Here is a 17,291-nt window from a genome sequence, read left to right as displayed (position 1 = left end):
GCCATCCAATCTGCCACGGCTCTCATACCATCTTGAAAAGATTGTATAACTGTTGGTGTGAGAGTTTGGAAGGGGTACAGCAACTGGGTGTCATCAGCGTAGGAGATTGGGGAGAACCCGTAAGATCTTGTAATGTCTGCCAAGGGGGCCACATATACGTTAAATAACGTAGGGCTTAAACATGAGCCCTGTGGCACTCCCTTGGTAAGCTCCCTACAGATGGATTTGTGGGAGCCTAATTTGACACCTTGTTGGCGGTCCGCAAGAAAGCTTTCTAGCCAGGCCATGGCAGTCCCTCTTATTCCCACCTCCCTCAAGCGGCCGAGAAGAATTGTATGCGACACCGTGTCGAAGGCAGCGGACAAATCCAATAGCACCAGAATTACTGAGCTCCCTCCATCAAGTGACATCCTGATGATATCAGTCACTGACAGGAGAGCAGACTCTGTGCTATGGTTAGGCCTAAAACCAGATTGAGAGTGGTCTAGGCCGCCCGCTGCCTCGATGAAATTGGACAGGTGTGCGTTGACATGTTTCTCGGCAAGCTTACTAAGATAGGGTAGGAGGGATATGGGTCGGAGGTTGGAGAGCTCCGTCCAGGGGAGAGCAGCATTCTTGCGGATGGGGTTCACCACCGCTCTCTTCCACTCAGTTGGAACCTGTCCCTTCTTTAAGGACTGGTTGATCACGTCTTGAATGTGAGGGCCCAACAAGGTACTCAGGGGGACCAGGGCTTTAGCGGGAATAATTCAGACTAAGATCCTAATCTTTCAGCCCCTGTCCTTGGTTTCAGTGAGGTCTACTATGAAACTGCTGGGACTGATGGTCTCCTGCATCTTGCCTGTCAAGTATGCCAGATGGCTATAAGGCTTCACCTGCATCCGGGGGAACGACAATATTCCTACTATTCTGGTGCCCATAGGGTCTACTCGCGATTGGACTATGTGTTCCTCCCCAGTGGTGCAATACAAGACATACACAAAGCGGAATACATGGCATGGGGCTTGTCCGATCACGCACCCCTGTATGTACGAGTGGGAGAGAGGTCCCGGACGGGGCATATGGGCTGCAGATTGTCGGCATGGGACCTACAGAATGATGAGGTTCTCAAGGGCATCCGAGTTGGTACAAAAGTCTTCTTTGCTGAAAGTTTTGGGTTAGTGCAGTCAGGGGTGGTGATTTGGGAAACGTATAAAACGGTCCTGAGAGATAGGGCTCAAAATCGGGTAGCATGGGCAAGGAGGAAGGACCATGAAGAACTAACTACACTGGAGGCTCAGATTCTTACCATAGAGAAACGGAACCCCACGCAGAGAGACCCCCAGGTGCTGTGACAGTTAACTGATGTACAACATCACTATAGGGCCCTAGCCACTCAGGCAGCTAAGGCACAGGCCCAGGCGACCTTGCAAAGGCTGTATGATGTGGGGGACAATCAGGTAAGCCCCTGGCATGGCGTAGTCGTAGAGAAGTGGAAGCCCGATGGGTGACAAGTATTATGGATCACCAAGGGAATAACACAGACGCAAGATAAGCAGATAGTGCAGACTTTTGCGTCCTATTATCAAAACTTCTATGATGCCTGGACCCTGAGTACCCCCTCGGCCATTACAGAATATTTGGCGGAGATTCATACTCCACTATTAGAGTAGGCTGATAGGGAGGGGCTAGACTCGGATATTACTGTTGACGAAATTAAAACGGCTATAACCCAATTATGTCCCGGGAAGACCCCAGGTCCAAACGGCCTACTTGCAGAACTCTTTAAGAGGTGCACCGATCTCTTTAGTCCCCACCTTTTGAATCTCTTACTGGATGCGTCTCAGGAGGGAATCCTTCCCCTGGACCTACATATGGCCACGATCATCCCTAGCCTTAACAGGGGAAGCCCCCAAATGATTTTGCATCATATCTCCCAATATCCCTTCTCAATATTGAGGTGAAAATATTGGCCATTATCCTTGCTAAGAGACTTCGCCAAATAATACTACTTTAGTACATCAGGGCCAGTCAGGTTTTTTGCCCAGCCGAGCGACTAGACTGAATATACACTGGACCGATAACTGGTTAATGGAGGTTAAAGATCGTGACACCCCACTTCTGCTCCTGTCATTGGACGCAGAAAAGGCATTTGACGTGGTCCTCTGGCCCCTCCTTGAGGCAACCTTGATAACATTTAGTATAGGTCCCAATTTCGAGAATTGGGTGGGACTCCTGTGTGAAGATCCCCGGGCGAGGGTTAGGGTCAATGGTCAGACATCCGGAGACTTCCCTATCAGACGAGGCACCCGTCGCCGGTTACCTCTATCCCCGTTGCTCTTCGCTCTCATGATCGAGACACTGGCTTGTGCGATTAGACAGTGCCCTGAGATCCGGGGGTTCTTCATTAAACCAGCGGACACTTGGGAAGAAAAGATCTCTCTATATGCGGATGATATCCTTCTCTATATTACGCATCCTGAAACCACAATCCCCACCTTGTTTTCTACCATGGACGCCTATGAATTAACTCGGGGTACACTATTAAGTGGTACAAGTCAGTAATATATAGCCCGGGTGTCCTGTCCACATGGCCTACCCTCCCTGGGGCGCTTCAGATAGCCCATAGTGGGTTGACATACTTGGGAATTTAGCTCACTACCGATAAGAACCTTTGTTAGCAGAGGAACATTAAAGATATAATTACAAATTTTGCAGAAGACGCACAGCAATGGAATCCCTTCCTCTCACTATCCTAGGCCGGGCCGTCATGTTTAAAATGATTACCTTGCCCCACTTCCTGTATTCACTACAGAACACCTATTTCCCCCTGTCGCGACTAACCTACCGAGCTATTGAGGCAGAATTACGCTCCCTCCTATGGCTTGGGAAACAGCCGAGGATTGCATTGAGTACGCTGCAACGCAATCAATTTAATTGTGGGATATCGCTGCCGGACATTGAGGCCTACTACAGGGCGGAACAGCTAACCCCAGTGAATGATTGGATACATGCCCCGGGGGACCACCCCACCTACAGACTAGAGAGGGAAACCATGGTGGGGCATTCCTGCCTGTACCAAGGCACGATAGAGGAGTGGGTGAAAGCAATGAAGGCAATGGGGTGGGATCGTAAACTTACTAAGCAGACGCCCCTTTGGCATTGTGCTGGCTAAAAGAAATCCAAAAATTGAGGGGCTTCGAGGGCTGGGATGCCATAGGTATCTCTACCATTGGTGACATTATTGCCAAGGGTAAACTCAAAAGCTTCCACTCACTACAGACAGACTTTGCATTACATACCTCCCAGTTCTTCAAGTTTGCTCAACTTAGACATGCCTGGCAGGCAAAGACCTTAACCTCCTCCTCACTGCCAGACTATGCACCGTTGGAGGGGGTACCTGTTACAAGAGCACATGCTTACCAAGGCGGTATTGCTCACTTATCTGGCCTTGAATAACAACGCACCAGACAGGTTGGGCAAGTTGAGGGATACCTGGGAAGGAAATTTAGGCATTCTCAAAAACGTAGATTGGGAAGCAGCCCTGATGCACCATAGGGAGGTGACAATTAAATCCCTCCTTCGCCTCATTCAATATAAAATATTTCACAGAGCCTATTATGACCAGGCCAGACTTCACCAAATGGGCCGAGCCAGCGACCCTAGTTGTCAGTGATGTGGCTATGAGAGGGGAGACTTTTATCACACCATCTGGGAATGCACTAAAATACAGGCCTACTGGGAGAAAGTATTGTGGGAACTGAGCAAGGTTTTAGAGACGACTATACCCTTGGACCCTAAATTTATATTGCTGGGCATACCTGGAGATGTAGATCTGGGCTGGCCACAGCTCATCTCGTACTATTTTAGCCCTGATAGTGGCGAAAAGGGACGTAGCGAGAACCTGGAGGGCCCAAAGGCAGCAGTGCCAAGGCTCTACCATTATATTGACACACTGAGTTCCTGTCCTGGACATCTGCCAGGCTGCTGCGTGGGTTTCGCTCCATACGTTCACAAATCACTACTGTCTGGACCGCTATATTCGCCACGAGTGGCTTTTTGCCTGCTCGGTCCAACAGGACTTTTTCGGTTTGAGACAAATCACAGACCCACCTCCTAACAGGTACTGCTCTGATATCTATTCAAGTGGTGAGGAATATGTGATTAGAAGTCTCTATGAGTAAAGCAATTTTGGGTTCCTTGGGTAATGATCATCCCATCCGTCCCGTTCTGAAAATTGGGCTTTATACATTAATAAGCTTGGTGAGCCACTAATCTTTGGTCCAACATGAAGGAGGCGGTTCATGTTGAGGTTGTTAGTCAGCCGGGTGTTTCTCCAGGTCTGTGGCTGGGTAGGGCAGAAGGGAGGTGGGCCTTTAAAGGGCCAAGGGTGTGCTAAAGGTTTCTTGAAGCGCGATAGGATGGTTTTGCGTTCTCAAGATTCAGGGAGATTAGCAGTGGAGAGGGCTGAGTTGAGAATGGGTGTAAGGGCTGTGCAGATGCGGTTGAGACTTTTGTCGAAGATATAGTGCGAACACAGATCTGATGAGGCTTCTGAGTGGATGGTGCACATGTTGTTGACTGTTTCCATTGTGGTGATGGTTGACCAGCAGGTAAAGTGGTTTCCATTGTCTTCAGGGTGCAGGGGTCCGGTTGGGAAGCAAATTTGTATTGGAGTTGGTTTTGTTCGTGGAGCAGTGGGAGTGTTGTGTTTAGTGTTCCTGGGGTGGGCTGGATGGTTGTGGAAGTGGCAGGTTGAGTTGTGAAGACTTCTTTGGAGGTGTTTGAACTGTTTTGATTCCTTTTGGTGAGGACTAGGCACTTCGTGGTTTTGAGGCGCTGGTCTTTTATCCAGAGGGCTGATTGTAGGAGTTTCTGTCAAGGTTGTTGTTTGACTGGCACCACTATCATTCAAGATGCTTGCAGGGACGCTTCATGAGTCGTAGGTCTGTGATGTACCAGCCTACTTGCGGCTTGGATCAAAATATTTGGGTGGTACTTAGAGGAGTTACAAAGTCTGTGGAGGAGGTGATCCATGTGTTGAAGTGTGTGATGGAGAGCACAAGGTCGTGGTGGTGGTGAGATTGGTGTCTGCACTAGACCTCAGAGATCCACATGTCCTCAGGGATTTAGTTTTATTGGTGTCTGCTGGACTGTGAGTAGGTGGTTCTGGGGCTGGTTGTGCAGGTGCAGGCCTAAGTAAATGAGTAAGTGGTCCTTCCAGGAGAGCAGAGTGGGCTTGTGTATCGTGATGTTGAGAAAATTGGTTAAGATGGGGTCAAGGAGGTGCCAGGCCCTGTGAGTGAGTCCTACGATGTTGAGGGCGTCCAGGAGGTGGAGTTGGGATCGGTCTGGTTCTCTAGGTGGAAGTTGAGGTCACCCAGTAGAATGAAGGAGTTGAACTCTAGAGCCATAGGGACAATAGGGTTAGGGAGAATGGAGCTGAAATTGTCTCTGGGTCTTGGGGATAGGGGAGGAGCAGAGTAGTGCTCATCTCAGGGTTGTGGTGCATCAAGGTGCTGATATTGAAGGCCTTGTGTTCCAGCCAGTTGCTGGTGAGTTGGAATGGTGGAGCAGTTTAGTGCTTATCAGTAGAGGATGACTATTCCGCCTCTGGGTTTGTTGGATTGGTCTTGTCTCCAGGTTGGAGCAACCACAAGTGAGGCACAGAGAGCTTTGAGCATTATGCACTTGGCAATCAACAGCCACACATAATGGTAATCAGGAAGAGAAACAAAAGGCTGGCCTCACCTAAAGGACCCTTCACACTCTTAACAAACAAGACATCGGTCCCATCCTTTACATCACCATCTACCAAAGGGCAGTGCTCAGGAAGACTACCCTGTAGCTTCTGAGGCAAAAGGAACAAATCGAATTTCTAATGGTAAAGCTGACTCCTCTTTTCTCCACTTCAGTGTCTAGGACTCCTTCCCCCAGCCTCAAGAACGTTAGCAATAAAATTCCACTGTTTGGGAAAAAGACCTGCCCTCCATCTTCAGCAAAGAAAAAGGTCAGATGTTTCGAAAATGGAACCTACAGGCCTCCAGTACTCTGTGCATACATTAAGCGTATGAGTGAGTCAATCAGGTCAGACACAGAAATATATGGAAACTGGGATAGCATGTAGTAGCGGAACTTTTAACAAGTGGGCCGTTAATGTTCCACTCCAATAGGGAGCCTGGCCTGACCGAGCACCTAGATGGTGGCCTGCTTATAGAGCTCCCTCCCGAGCTGCCTCGAGACACATCACCGTGGCCAATCGTGCAGCAGCCTGAATCCTTCGGGCATGGTCCGCGTGCAGCGGGCCGGTAAAGATGCTTTGGAACTCCTGGCGCGACGACATTGCGGTGGTGACCTGAAGCGGTCCTCGGAAGCCCTGCAACGTCAGGGGTCGTGGGCGAGCCTGAGGGCAGGGCCGCAGTCGCTGAATGCAGCCTCTGTCAAAAATCGATCCTCGGCTTTGAGCTGAGTTGCATAACATGGAACATGAGGGGCCTGTCGAACCCTCGAAAGAGGCGACAGGTGCTTGCCTATTTAGCTAGACACAAAATAAATGTTGCACTATTAAAGGAGACCCACTATGCCCCAAAAGCAGACAACCGTTTTGCAGCTGCCTGGGGTGGCAACCAGTTTTTTGCTAGCTATAGCACCTACTCCGGTGGAGTTTGTATTTTGATTCATAAATAGCTCCCCTTTATGGCTCAGACTGTGGCCAGGTATCCCGAGGGACGCTACTTACTAGTGGCAAGGAGCTTGGGTGCACAGCTAATACTTTTTATTAATATTTATGCCTCTAATGTGGACTCCCGGAGCTTCTTTACTAACATCTCAACGTATACTACTGGCATACCGATTGATTCTATCATATTTGGGGGAGATTATAAACTTGCACTACAACCCAGGACAGATACCACAGGCACTGGGCACAACTCCAAGCCTTGCTCCACAAGGGAACTTGAGACAGACAGACAGACAGACAGACAGACACACCACACACACACACCACCCACACACCACACACACACCACCCACACACCACACACACACACCACACACACACCATCCACACACCACACACACACACCACACACACCCCACACACACACACCCCACACACACACACCCCACACACACACACCCACACCCCACACACACACACCCCACACCCCACACACACAGCCCACACACACACACCACCCACACACACCACCCCCACACACACACACACCCCACACACACACACACCCCACACACACACACACACACCCCACACACCCCACACACCCACACCCCACACACACACACCCTCCGGGCCGATGTTTGGTGGCATCGGCACCCAACTGCTTAGAGGTATTCATTTTATTCAGCACTGCATGGCACCTGTTCCTGCGTAGATAGACGGTACGTAACCCCGGACCTTCTGATCACCGTGCAGGAAGTGGATCATCTACCATACACCTTATCAGATCATTCACCAGTGCTATTGGTGCTGGTCCTGCCCAGTGTTGAGCGCCCTTCTAGGTCTTGGTACTTCCCGTCTGACGCCTTATTAGATACTGTTTTTAAGAGTGAAGTGCAAGATGCGATCATAGAATATTTCCTGATAAATACTGGCTCTGTCCCCCTGTACGTTACTTTATGGGAGGCTTTTAAGGTGTACATTAGGGGAATCTGCATAGCTAAGCAGGCTGGAGTGCTGCGCACTATTCGCCGAGGCCTTGACACTGCCGAGCCGGAGATGCAGGACCTGGATGCTCAGACACTGGCGGGTTCAGCCCCTCTCCATTGCATCTATGTGCTAAACTATTGGGAGAGTTTCAGGAGCTAGCGTTACGTGAGACCACTTATTTGGAAAAATATACGCGCGTCCGTGTGTCTGGGGAGGGAGAGAGGCCAGGACACACTTTGGCCCGTTTGGTTGCCCCTTGACACCACACCACCTACATTACCCAGCTCCAGACAGCGGACGGATCGTGTGCCGCAGGTGTTGTTGATATCCAGTCTGCCTTCTTGTCCAACTACACTCTGCAATACACTACGTGCTCCCCACGGACTGGTGAAGCCCTTTTCGATTATTTAAATAAGATAGTGATGGTGTGGATGGAAAAAGGACAGCAACAATTCTTGGCCACGCCTATTGGTGCGGACGAGATTATTGAAGCCATTGACAGTCTGGATGGCTCACATGCTCCTGGCACAGACTGCCTTACCAGCATGTTCTATAAAACATATAAAGCACAATTAGTCCTGTGGTGAATTGCCCCCCACCATGCGGGTGGCAATCATAACATTACTTCTTAAGCCGGGCAGGCCGCCTGATGTGTGCCTCATATAGGCCTCTGTCGCTCTTAAACCAAGATTACAAAATATTGGCGAAGGTACTTGCTACACGTATATCACGTTTAATCGGCCAACTCATTTCCCCCTCCAGTCGGGCTTTATGCCAAATCGCTCGACCTCTGGAAATTTAGGCACATTATTTGTGGTCATCAATCAAATAAACCCTGCTCTTCCTGCTGCGGCGATATTATTAGATGCGGAAAAATCTTTTGACTCTTTGGAGTGGGATTTTCTTCAGGCGGCGCTCAGTATATTGGGATTCCCCCAAAATGTCCTCTCTGTAGTCCGCCTTCTATATACTAACTCGGTCGCGCAGCTTAGAATAAATGGGACAATGTCAAATAAATTTGCACTATCACGTGGCACTAGGCAGGGCTGCCCACTTTCGCCTTTGCTTTTTATTGTAGCGATGGACCCACTGGTGCGTCATCTTCAGGAACGGCACCTCCAGCGAGGAATAGGGTTCCATCAGGGTCCACTCCTGGCGTCCTTGTATGCGGACGAAATGTTTCTATTCATTTGAGAAGCTGCTACAAATCTCTGCCCGATTACTCAGGAGGTGGTGCGGTTCACCGTCTTTTTTCAGGCTGGTCATCCACTGAAACAAATCTGAAATATTCCCCCTAACAGACGCTACCACTCCATTCACGCTGGACTTCCCCCTGTGCTGATGCGATGATCCCCCCCAGAGATCTTGGTGTAAATCTACACCACACAGCCTCGGAAGTTGTCCGGTTGATTATGGTCCGGCCATAGACAGCCTCTCTGGACAGATAGACCGCTGGATAGCACTCCCACTGTCGATGGCCGGCCGCATTGCGATCATTAAGATAGTTATTCTACCCCGGTTTTTATATTTGTTTTTAAATATCCCAATTCCACTCACAGTCTCCTTTTTTAGAACCTTTCGGGTATGCTGACGTGGCTGGTCTGGGTGGGGGGGACAAGCGCGGGTGGGCTGGCACACTCACTCAACCCTTTGAGCAAGGAGGGTTTGGGGTGCCCGACTTTTATTTATATTAATTGGTGGCGTGGTGCATTCTGCCTATTTTTGGTATCACCCAGATGTGCGATTACAATTCCTGAAGCCGGAATGCAACCAAAACCGCCCTTACCCCCTCTCTACTATTCTCCCGCTCGGACTCAGAAGGACAGCGGCCCAGATTCATACACGGCAGACCACAAGTTCGGCCCAGATTCATACACGGCAGACCACAAGTTGGGCTTGGAGACGTCTACGGATATCCCCTACAACTGAAATTTTAACACAGCGTGCGCTCACTCGTTGTCGGCTGCAAACCATAGGAGGCATGTTTAGAGACCGACAATTACGTTTAGTAATGGACTTGACAAATTACCAAGATATATCTACATTAGACTGTTTTCTTGTGCATAGAACGCGAATGTCACTAGTTGCTGCGCTGCATCCTGAGATGGAGGAGCTGCCTGAGTTCCTTCCGCTCACTAAAATCATTACTACACCTGACAGTGCAGGAGTACCATCTAGCGCAGACATTTCAACCGGTGATGGATAGTGGGGCGGTGCGGCCTGGGAGGGAGACCTGGCGCATCCTATGACAAGACAAGATGTGGGCCTGTTGCTGTGAACAGATTTGTCTGGTGTCAAATAACTATAAACATAAACTTTTACATTTTATCCACTTGGCATGGAACTGCCCCTCTGTCCTGGCATTCTGGGAGGCGGCATTCAGACATTTGGAACTAAAGGTCGAGACTGAGCTCTCTCATACGCCCTTACTGGCAATGCTAGGGTACCTACTCCCTTTAAGTCCTGGGATCAGGCGTTTAACCACAATTTTATTGCTAGCCAGGAGGCAAGTTTCCCTAAACTGGGGTGGAGTTGCGCCGCCGAAGGTGAGGTCCTAGTTGAGGGATTTAATATATTGTGACACTACCAGTGACATTTATGCTTCTCTGCTACCCTTGCTTTCCGCCCCAAAAATATCTGGCAACCACTCCGTTCTTATTTGCTGCTCCATCCTATACTTACTGACTGAAATCCCATTCATGGTAACATATCTACTGGGTAAGCCAGCCTGTAATATGGATCGGATTTATACAATTTTAATTAATGTGTCATCCTTTATTGTTGTTTTGATGTTGATGTAAAATGTAAATTGATACTTGTATAGCGCACTACTCACCCGCAAGGGTCTCAAGGCGCTTGTACGAATACCGCTGTGGAACCCATCCTGGCTTTCCCTGTGAGGTGTCCACTCCTGGGCACCTCCAAGGTGGAGGCCAGGCATCCTTAGCGTTGTGGGGGCCATTGTGGAGATTAAGCAAGCTATTGCCCAGAGTTGCATGTCTATGTAACTACTGCCATTATATATGACCTTGTCTGTCAACGATTGGTCAACATGCTTTGCATTGTATGTGCAGTGATTTTATTTTAAATATTTCTTTGGAAAATTTCAATAAAAATAAGTAAAAAAAAAAAAATTCCACTCCAGTGCCACAGATAAAATGGTGTGGTCTCCAATGCAGATTCACAAAACACAATACTCTACCACCACTGTGATAAATATTAAACCCATGAAAGGGACAGTAGTCCACTGTCAGATCAGTAAGAACATTCTTCATGCGCCCCTCCAGGTCGAATACAGGTCGAGGACCTCACTTAAGTCACAGGACAGTGTTAGGCCTCTGTGAACACCCTAAATTAGTGAAAATCAGTATACCAGAAGGTTGCTCTTGGGAATTCAGGGCACTGGAAAATGACTGTAGATCATGCAGCGGACAGTCTCGTCTCAACGGCTGTTTCTCTCCTGGTGACTTTCACCCCCCACATAGCTGACGGAATAAGAAAAACTGGGGTGCACAAGGTGGTCCACATGTTGTATGTTGGTTAAGCCTACTATAAAACGTTTAGTTTATTAATTATTTTTGCTCTGCTTCGTGGTTTCTTTTTTAGCTGAGCAGTTTTACATTTTACATACTATTTCACATTTTTTTCTTTCACTAATTTTTGGTAGTCACCATGCGAACATGAACTTAAGTCTTGGGTTTACATAGAGACTCATGATCTATTTGCTTGTATCAAAGAAACCAACAACTCTTCCTTCTCCTGACAATCTGTCTTACCACGTTTGCTTTCTACCCTATGTTTGTTTTGACTGGATCCCTTCATTACAAATATTTTCTTCCTCTTTTGTAATCCTTTTTATTTTCCTCTATTGTCCTACCGCAGAGTACTCTAGCCTCTACATATTTACTCCAAGGGATTACTGAGCAGAAATCTGGCTTTGTCTGCTGTCGCTCTACTCTGGCCTCTCCTCTGTTAACCTTGCCTTGTATGCACAAGACCTTCTACTTTACACCTTGAAGTCGGTGTCTCTGGAGGTAGAGCATAAGTGCAATGTTGTCTGATCTCTTTTTGTCTCATCCACATGCAGGTTGCGGAAGACGAAGTCAGTGATAACAGCGCTGAGTGTGTGGTCTGCCTCTCCGATGTCCGTGATACGTTAATCTTACCATGCCGCCACCTCTGCCTCTGCAACACCTGTGCGGACACACTACGATATCAAGCCAACAACTGCCCCATATGCAGACTCCGTGAGTTCCTGTCACTGTTCCAGCCTGACTTATGATATTACAGTCGTGTTTGAAAAGACTTATAAAACTACCATACCTCATAAACAAATTGAAAAACTTTCCCAAAATCTTTTAAAGTAAAACTTCCTATCTTGAGGAAAAACACACATAAAGGATGGAAACACTCTTAATGGTGTGCCGCCCCTCCACGTCCACCAGCCCTTTGGCAACCACAGTGCTCTTTAAAGTTTCATAAAAGGCAACATCGATATTTCCATTATAGGGGAAGGTGACTGAGTTGGTCATGAATAATGAAGATACGTGTGCTTCAGAACTACAGTCCCAAAAAAACAATTGCCACTACATTATAGGATGTTCCTCATTATCAAGACCACAGGGGTGTAGAATAACAAACAGTACCCATTTAATGGAGGGAAACAATCTCTGACCTAACAAAGTAAATTATCTTGTGTGAGCCTGCTTTCCATGACAATCTGTACTGGCATGAGAATCTATTCGTTGGAGAGCGCATGGATTTATCTAAGCGTAGTGTCACAGTATTCGGCTGATACAGACACAGTTGTTTTTCATTTAGTGGCATGAGCTCTGCTTCCAGAAGTGGATATTTAGCATTTAGACTACATATATGCCACTGTAGGCAACAGTTCACTTGATCCACGTGCTAAAATATATTACTTTTATATCTTCATGCCTTAATTGCTATTCCTCGACTTCAAAGATGTCAACTAGATTTTAATCACAGTTCATTTTCCTTAAACTTTGACTGCCATTTAACCCTGTTTTTCCATTTTTTTTGCGAAAACACAGAGTGCACAAACATGTTTTGCAAAAGCACAGGCTCTAAAATATAGACTGCCTTTTCTTTGCACAAATCACATTCTGCAAAAATGTCGACCTTTAAATAATTTCTAAATTCAGCCAAATTCTTAATCCCTAATTCAGGATCTGAATTGATTTAATGTTATAACTCCAGTCCCATCACATTTGGGGTAACTGCCTAATAGTGGAATTGGCGGAGAGACCTCTCATCAGTCTCCTGCCATTCTGTTTGATTCGAAAAAGAGGTCAAACACCCATTCATGGAGCCGATAGGGGCATTCACTGGGTGCCTGAAAAGAAGGAACAGTTTCAATACATGGGCCGGCAAATCCCTGGGCGGATTACAGAATAGAATTCCCTCGCTCCTGGATGATCAATAAACCTAAAACTAAATATTCGAATAGCACCTCGAATTCTGCATCGGAATGTACTAGACCGATGTTTTGATAGAAACCCTAAAAGCCCTACTGTTGCTAGGTAATTATTTGGGAATACAGCTACACAATAAAGGCAACTATACTGACGTTTTTCAGAAATTTGCTACAATTTGGACAGCCATTCAAACTGCTGACAACAATATGAGTCTGCACCACAAAATCAAATTCATGAGCCTAGTTGCCCAAACGCCAACTCTGTATTTCTTACCATAGCAAGAAAGAGATGGGAAACTCTTGCTGCACAGGGGGATACTTTGAGACAAGGAAAGAACGACTTTAGGCCATTATCTGACTTTGCAGCACCATCTTTGCTTGCAGTTGCAGTTTACCAAGTTGCAACACATATAGCTCAATATAATGTATGTGCGTGGGATGAGTTATAGTCCACAATCTCCTCTGCTTCATGAATACTGGAGAAAGGCAGTGAGGATGGTCCAGGATGCCGGACCTTTGCTAATACCACCATTTGGACACTTGTTGAGGAGGCACAGACATCCACCAGACAAATTGGCTCTGGGTGAGTGTTTAAAAGGTATTGAAGCCCTGGCATGTCTGGCTTTTGAGCAAGAGGGTAACAGCATGTTTAACATTTGACTCTTGTTGGGCCTCCCAAGTTTAGTAAACAAGTGGATGTTACCTTAGATGGTATTAAAAAAAAAACTGCTACAACAAAATCTTGTGTATTTTATCATTGGAAATACAGCAAGGGTGGAGTTATACACAGACTTGGCATTCGACCTGCAGGACAAAGGCAATTCTTTAAGGCCCTGAATTACCACTATCAGTAAAGCCATGCCAAACAATGGCAATGGGTGCTATCCTTACACTGAGGATGTTGAAGAAGCACATTCTCAAAAGGTGCCGTAGCGATAGCTCTGAAAAGGTACCACTGTAAACCAGAAGTGGTTTGCATTTGTATCCCACCCTGATCCTCATCCTCTACCTCTCCTCTTAATTCAGATCAAAGGTAAGCTAAGGTAGTTCAACAAATAACGTCCTACAGATTACTGGATGAAGTGATTTTAGATTAATGCATCCAATTCCCCCCAATTTATCATTAAGAAACAAAAAGACCAAACAGGAGCTCATATGACTACTACTGAAGAGGTACAAGTAATCCCACTAAAGAGTTCTAGAAAAGGCACAAGAGACAGCAAGGCCAAGAACATATTCCTGAATCCCCAAGAAGGACTGAACATGATCTTTTCTCAACCTAAGGCCTGCCAGCTCAGGCAAACTTTACTGCTTCAGGATGATCATTCTGCTTAAGCAGGAATGTGTCTATGTGACCAAAATAGATTGGAAAGATTTACACGTCCACATCCCAATACAGAGGGGATTCGAAATATAACTGTTTCAGTCTTTTGGGCTTCATGGGTACTTGGTAAAATGCTTGCCAATGGATACTGCCAGGCTCACGGGGGAAGACATACATGTTTATGCTGCTCTAGGTAAATGACTGACGGACGGGGAATATTTGACTAAGTGGCACATAGAGATCACCAAGACAACAGAACAAAGCAAATATTTCTTTGTGTCTAACTCTTAAGTCTTCATTCTGGGTAACTATCTGTAATCATCTGGCAGATGCCTGCCCCTGAAAGGACAGGATCGTGTCCTTCCAAATAAAATGTGTTCATCACCAGACCGTAGATATTTGGGCAGTGAAGGAAATGATGGCATTTTGGGAATTATGGCTTGCTTTGTCACATTTGAGACAAAACAATGGTGGTGAAGTCTGTTCTTTTCATGAAAATGAGAACTGTTTTACTGTGATGGCTATTCCCAGATCAAGAGCACTAGGTGGTCATTATGAAGAATAAAACCATGGCTGAATAATAAGCATATGAGGATGGTCTGACTGCACAGGTCAGGTAGACAACTTAGAATTAGCACTAAACTTTTTTCAGATGCACATGAACAACAAAGTAGTAAGTATACAGACCCAATTGCATACTGAAATGGAGGAACAAAGTTTCCACTGCAGTCCAAACAAGCTCAAGGCTGTGGGGTCATTGCAAACAGATCATACTGGCAGTGTAGCACATACCAGAAGTAGACATCAAGATGACAGACTGAAGCACCATGCTCAAGAATCAGTTGAGTCGGAACAAGATCAGGGCACGGCATACGGGATATTTCAGAATTACTCCATGTATAGCTCTTGTCAGGCAAGTGAAATTGCAAACCGATTGCACCCACAAAAGCGGCCCAGGACTTTTGCATTTACTGGATAAGCTTTTCCTTGAATACTGCTAATACCGCGAATTACCATGAATTTTAATTGAGCCCACAAGGACCTGACAACCATCATTTTCTAAATTGGTAGGAATGTATATTCCAGCAATCACGAACATGCTAATGCATCACAGTTACCTGATGAGAGAGATGGGACTGAAATTTGAAACTGAAATTAATGAATTTAACAGCTTGACTCCTGTAGTATTTCTTTTACGTACTCTGACATGCATTTGTTAATTGGCTCAAAACATCTAAAATTGGAATATTACGGGAATATAAGATTAGTTAAAATAGATGGGACTGTGTACTCTTTGTGGTTTTATTAATAGGTAGTTATACGTTTATAGGCCGATTCATAAAGACATGTAAGAGTAGGAAAAAGATGACTGAATTCTTTTATTAATCACCCCACCGACTTTAATCTTCTATCGTTCTCGGAATCAGAGGAACGATATATGGATGTACTAATAGAATCAAGGTGAAACATTTGCAAGATGGAGCCAAGAAATTAGGAAAGACTAATGCAGTTATTTTTTTAACCTTTTTTAATGCTGGCACAAAGCCATGTCCTTAACCCAAACATGGCTGCTAAGGTGGATATTACAATTTATGCAACTCTGTTATGAGCTAGTTGGAAACCAAGTACTAGAAAGACTAAGCTACAATCCAGTCAATCAATGGTGCAAGTTTTGCATTTTGAGAAATCTACCGCGACTGCATGTGCAAAGCAGCAATCTGGAACATAATCCAGACATTTACAAGAGTCTGCTTTATCAATATTAGTGCGCGAAGGGTTGGGTGATGGTAAGCTGCACATAGAATGTATTTGATGTGTTATACCGCTCTGATGACAAATGATAGTACAAGTTAATCTGTGCCCAGTAAGTGAATCAATAACCAATTCATGCTGTATAAAAGCCAATTAAAACACCAGTAGCAATAGTTCAAGGGGTTGAATAGCTGCAGATTCTTGTAACCCACCCATGCACACAGAAGGAGATGGGTACAAAAATACAATATTTTATTCAAGCAAATGTCTGATGCATTATGGAGCATCAATCAGCGTCACTGGGGCCTCTCATTAGGGACACATGCAATGTAGCATTTATGATTTTAAAACTTTGAAAAAATCTGCAGAACTTTTCTAAACAACCGATTAGCTTTGCCTAGACAACATTAATAGTTCTTAAAATGACAAAATAATACTGTTACAAATTGTGTTTCATTATGGTCCTTAATTTGCTTTTTATTGCGGTTTAATTTTGTCAGCCTGAAGCCACATTTGGTCCTCCACTGACTCGTAATTCCAGTGACCCTGAATATAATAAAGTAAAAACGAATACATCTTGCAATAGTGATGGGCCATTGCATATACACTCTAAATGGTCTCTATTACTAACCACCGTCTTTGTAGAGCTGAAGAATTGAAATCTATGAATTTAAACATTTTTCAAAGCAACTGCAGTCCTGGTTTGAAAAGGGTACAGAGATTTGCCAATTCAACCATACAAATAGAATATGCGTTGAACATATGCTTAAAAAGTCTTTTCCCCATAGAGAGAAGACATGGGTGTATGCAGAAAGAGTGCTTTAAAGATCCATCACCCATTACAAATATGTAACAAATTGTCTTTGGTGCAACCAAACTTTAGACCACCATTACTTTGGCATAAATAACGATACTGTACTTTATGTGATATATCTTTTGAGGAATAGGATAAACTAGAATATGTGGTAGCGAGAAGGTCATATGTTGGTCCTAAGGGAGGAGATTTAATTTTAATAAAAACGGTTTATAAAATCCTTTGGCAAAGCCATCAGCTCCTGGTGATTTGTTGGGATGGAGTTCAAGTTTAGCCCTGGTAACCTCTTCTGATGAGAAGTTCTAAACCCATTTTA

General features: G+C 45.7%; 1 protein-coding gene and 1 long non-coding RNA gene across 7 annotated transcripts in view; one reads left to right on the top strand and one right to left on the bottom strand.

The window, feature by feature from the left end:
- The window catches only part of LOC144770238 (uncharacterized), a 1,037,372-nt gene that overhangs the window by 298,451 nt on the left and 721,630 nt on the right, over nucleotides 1–17,291 (bottom strand). The gene's annotated exons all lie outside the window — the stretch shown is intronic.
- Nucleotides 1–17,291, top strand: part of RNF157 (ring finger protein 157) — a 626,725-nt gene that overhangs the window by 334,921 nt on the left and 274,513 nt on the right. For all 5 annotated transcript variants that reach the window (XM_078654581.1, XM_078654580.1, XM_078654577.1 and 2 more), the window contains one exon: nucleotides 11,736–11,895. In XM_078654581.1, coding sequence (XP_078510707.1) covers nucleotides 11,736–11,895 — 160 coding nt within the window. The remainder of the gene's footprint in view (nucleotides 1–11,735; nucleotides 11,896–17,291) is intronic.

This window comes from Lissotriton helveticus, chromosome 7, assembly GCF_964261635.1.
Source record: "Lissotriton helveticus chromosome 7, aLisHel1.1, whole genome shotgun sequence".
NCBI classification, from domain to species: domain Eukaryota; kingdom Metazoa; phylum Chordata; class Amphibia; order Caudata; family Salamandridae; genus Lissotriton; species Lissotriton helveticus.
Note: the sequence above shows the minus strand (reverse complement) of the source record. Positions and strands in the feature narration are given on the sequence as shown.